Source organism: Octodon degus, unplaced genomic scaffold, assembly GCF_000260255.1.
Source record: "Octodon degus isolate 3935 unplaced genomic scaffold, OctDeg1.0 scaffold00084, whole genome shotgun sequence".
Classification (NCBI taxonomy): Eukaryota; Metazoa; Chordata; class Mammalia; order Rodentia; family Octodontidae; genus Octodon; species Octodon degus.
Window position 1 is genome coordinate 2705748 of NW_004524660.1, and position 3279 is coordinate 2709026.

At 43.2% G+C, this 3279-nt stretch overlaps 1 protein-coding gene across 1 annotated transcript in view; it reads left to right on the top strand.

Annotated features, from left to right (window-relative positions):
* Taf13 (TATA-box binding protein associated factor 13) overlaps window positions 1-188 on the top strand; it is an 11420-nt gene extending 11232 nt beyond the window's left edge. Inside the window, exon 5 of the mRNA XM_023721697.1 lies at window positions 3-188. Coding sequence (XP_023577465.1) covers window positions 3-188 — 186 coding nt within the window. The remainder of the gene's footprint in view (window positions 1-2) is intronic.
* The last annotated feature ends 3091 nt before the right edge of the window (window positions 189-3279 follow it).

Sequence of the window (3279 nt, forward strand, 5' to 3'; positions counted from 1 at the left end):
AGAACCTTGAGCACCTCGGCGTTGGTGGGGTTCTGGCCCAGGGCCCTCATCACGTCCCCACACTGACTGTACAGGATCTTGCCATCACCTGTTCTGTCAAACAGCTGGAAGGCCTCCTTGAATTCTGCCGTCTGGTCCTCGGTGAAGTCACACATCTTGACTGCCGAGCTCTACCGGACCTGCAGTAATGGCCAGGTTTTTTCTTTCAAGATAAGGTCTCACTAAGTTCACTAGACTGGCTTCAAACTTGCAGCCTTCCTGCCTCAGGTTTCTGTGTCCCTGGGACAGCAATCATGTGCTGCCTGCCATGCCCAGCTGTACTGGATATATTTCAAATAATCCATAACCCTTTGGTCACTGGCTACCACACTGGACGGGGCTGATAGGGAACATTTGTTATCACAGAAAATTCTTTTGGACAGTGCTTGTCTTATGTGCATAGCTGCTCTCCTAAGTTAGTTCACTTTTAAAAATAAAAGTTTAGGGGGCCTGAGAGATGGCTCAGTGGAATAAGCGCTTCCCTGGCAAGCGCAAGGACCTGAGTTCAATCCCCGGTTCCTAAAATAAAATAAAAGTTTATAGAAAACCTCAAGCATACATAGGATAGTATAATGAGCTTCTGGCTTTAACAAATAACTAATGTTTTGCCAGTTTGCCTATCTATTGAATTTTTTTTTTTTTTTTTCGGTACCAGGGATCGAACTCAGGACCTTGCACTTGCCAGGCAGGTGTTTATGCCACTGAACTATATCCCTGGCCTCCTGCCTATCTATTGAAAACAGTATTAAAGTAAGTCCAGAGGGCCGGCCTGATAGCTCCGTGGACTAAAGTGCCTGCTTTGGCATAGCGCAGTGGCTGGGGTTCGATCCCTGGCTTGCTGTGCTAGCTTCACCCCCCCAGGGTGCACTGAGACAGTGATTGAGACTGGGCATGGTGGCGCAGGCCTGTAATCCCAGCACTCACTTGGGAGGCTGACAGCAGGAGAATGACTACAAGTCTGAATGACATAGTGAGACCCTGTAGACCCTTTCCTAAATACAGAAGAGAAAAAATGATAAAGTAAGTCCTAGATATATTATTTCATCTGTAGGTACTTCTGTATGATTTCCATTAAGTTGAAAAAGCCCAAATACTCATAGACCCCATCACAAATTAATACTCCTCAGTATTGTGCCCAATACTCAATAGCTTTTTATTTTTTATTATTTATTTTCATTTATGTATTTGGTAGAGGGGCTCACTACACAGCTCAGACTCGTAATGATCCTCCTGTCTCAGCCTCCCCAGCACTGGGATTACAGGCGTGTGCCACCACATTCGGTTTTGGTGGCCAGCTCAGCGCAGGCCAGTGCTGCATGTGGTACTGGAGATCTAACCCGGGTCCTTATGCTTGCTAGGCAGGCGCTTAGACCGTCAAGCTATCTCCCCAGCCTGACAGCATTAATTTATTAATAGTTGTCTAGATTAAAACTCTGATGACACAGATCTCATGAAGCTAAAATCAATGTGCCAAGAGGGTTTTGGTTCTTTGGGAATGCTTTAGGAGAGAACCCGTTTACTTGGCTTTTCCGATTTCTACAAACTTTATACTTCATTTCTTGGCTTACAGTTGCCTTCTTCAGTCATCAAAGCTAATAAGATATTTGCACTTCTTTTAGAGGCGGGGCAGGTTGCTAGCAATGTGAACTCAGGGCCATGCACTGAGCTGCCTCCCTGGCCAATGTTGCATTTCTGACTTCTTTACCTGGCACTGGGGACTTGAACTGAGGAGCATTTATACTGGGCCACATCCCTATTTTTATTTGAATTTCCCAGGCTGGCCTCATACTTCCAATCGTTTTGCCTCCCAAGTAGCTGGAATTATTGGCATGCACCACCATTCCCAGCTTCGCTGACTCTTCTGTGGTCTTATTGCCCTGTGAAGCCACCTGGGACACATTTTCTGTGATGTCATAGGGCTCACCTGGATGACCCAAGATCCCCTCTCCATTCTGAGGTCTTCAACTTAATCCATATCAAGTAACAGTCACAGGTTCTGGGAATCAGGACAAGGACATCTCTGCAGGGCCATTTTCTCTGCCTATGGCTGTTTGAAATAGGATCTGAGCAAAGTATCACTCATTACATTTGTTTTGTATGTTTACATTTCTTTTAATCTATAATAGTTCCCTCCCTACTCTAAGTGAAGCGCTCTTAAAATGTCTTTTATATTTTTAGTATGTTTATGAGATGCTTAGAGTTTAATCTGTGAGATCTGAGAATCATATTCAGAGCAGTCCACCTTAGCCTGCAGGCATTGAAGTCACAAGGCACTGAATCATTCTGCCATGTTAGAACCTGTACTGTACCTTAAATGATGCCCAACCTAGTTCTTGAGCCAGAGTAGGCATTCAGCAAGTGTTTAATAATTGAGGCAGTATTTTAGGACAGTCCTTCATCTAAGCAAGCCTTGTCTTTCTGAACAATTCACTGCTATTGCAGCAACTAGACTGAAAGACAAGACGATCTAATCTTAACCAGTGTGGCTGAGTACAGAAGGAAAGGTGATATCTTGGCTAACAGCTATTAAGCTTGTAGAGCAAAACTGAATGTTACAGGAGGAAGCAAACACAGTCAATGCACTTATCAGTGTACAAGTGATACGATATGACAGATATGTTTCAGTACCTGTTTTTCCTCTGCCACTTCCTTTTCTCCAGAAATAGAAAGGTTATTTATTTGGTTCTAGTATTGCTGATTGTTTATTGAAAATTTGAATGTAAATAACAATATGCCATAGAGTATGGAGGCTATAAACAAGACTTCTAATTTTCCCTATCTCATTAGAATAAGGTTTACTTCCTTCCAGCTAAACTGTTCAGTTGACACGGTGTGGTGGAGTGGGATTTTTTTTTTTTAATGGCGCATGCCTGTAATCTAAGAGAATTGCTGAATGTTTTAGGCCAGCTTGGGCTACTTAGTGAATTCAAGGCCAGTCTGGACTAGTCATGTCTAACTCTGTATCAAAAGCAAACAAACCAAAAAACCCAACCAACCAATCATCCAAACAAGCGAAACCTCAGAATGGCTAGAATTCTTTAGCTTCATATCAGCTGTGTGATTTTAGGCAAGTTTTTCCTGTAGTTTCTAAGAGGAGAATAATTAGAGGGATCCTTAAGAGAGACTGAGACACTTAGAGAATCCAGGCAAAGCACAAAATCATTTTGTGCTTCTTGAAGGAAATGCCAACATCGAGCACCAGATCTGATTCTTCATTGTGTGTGTTCTGGTAGTGCGCAT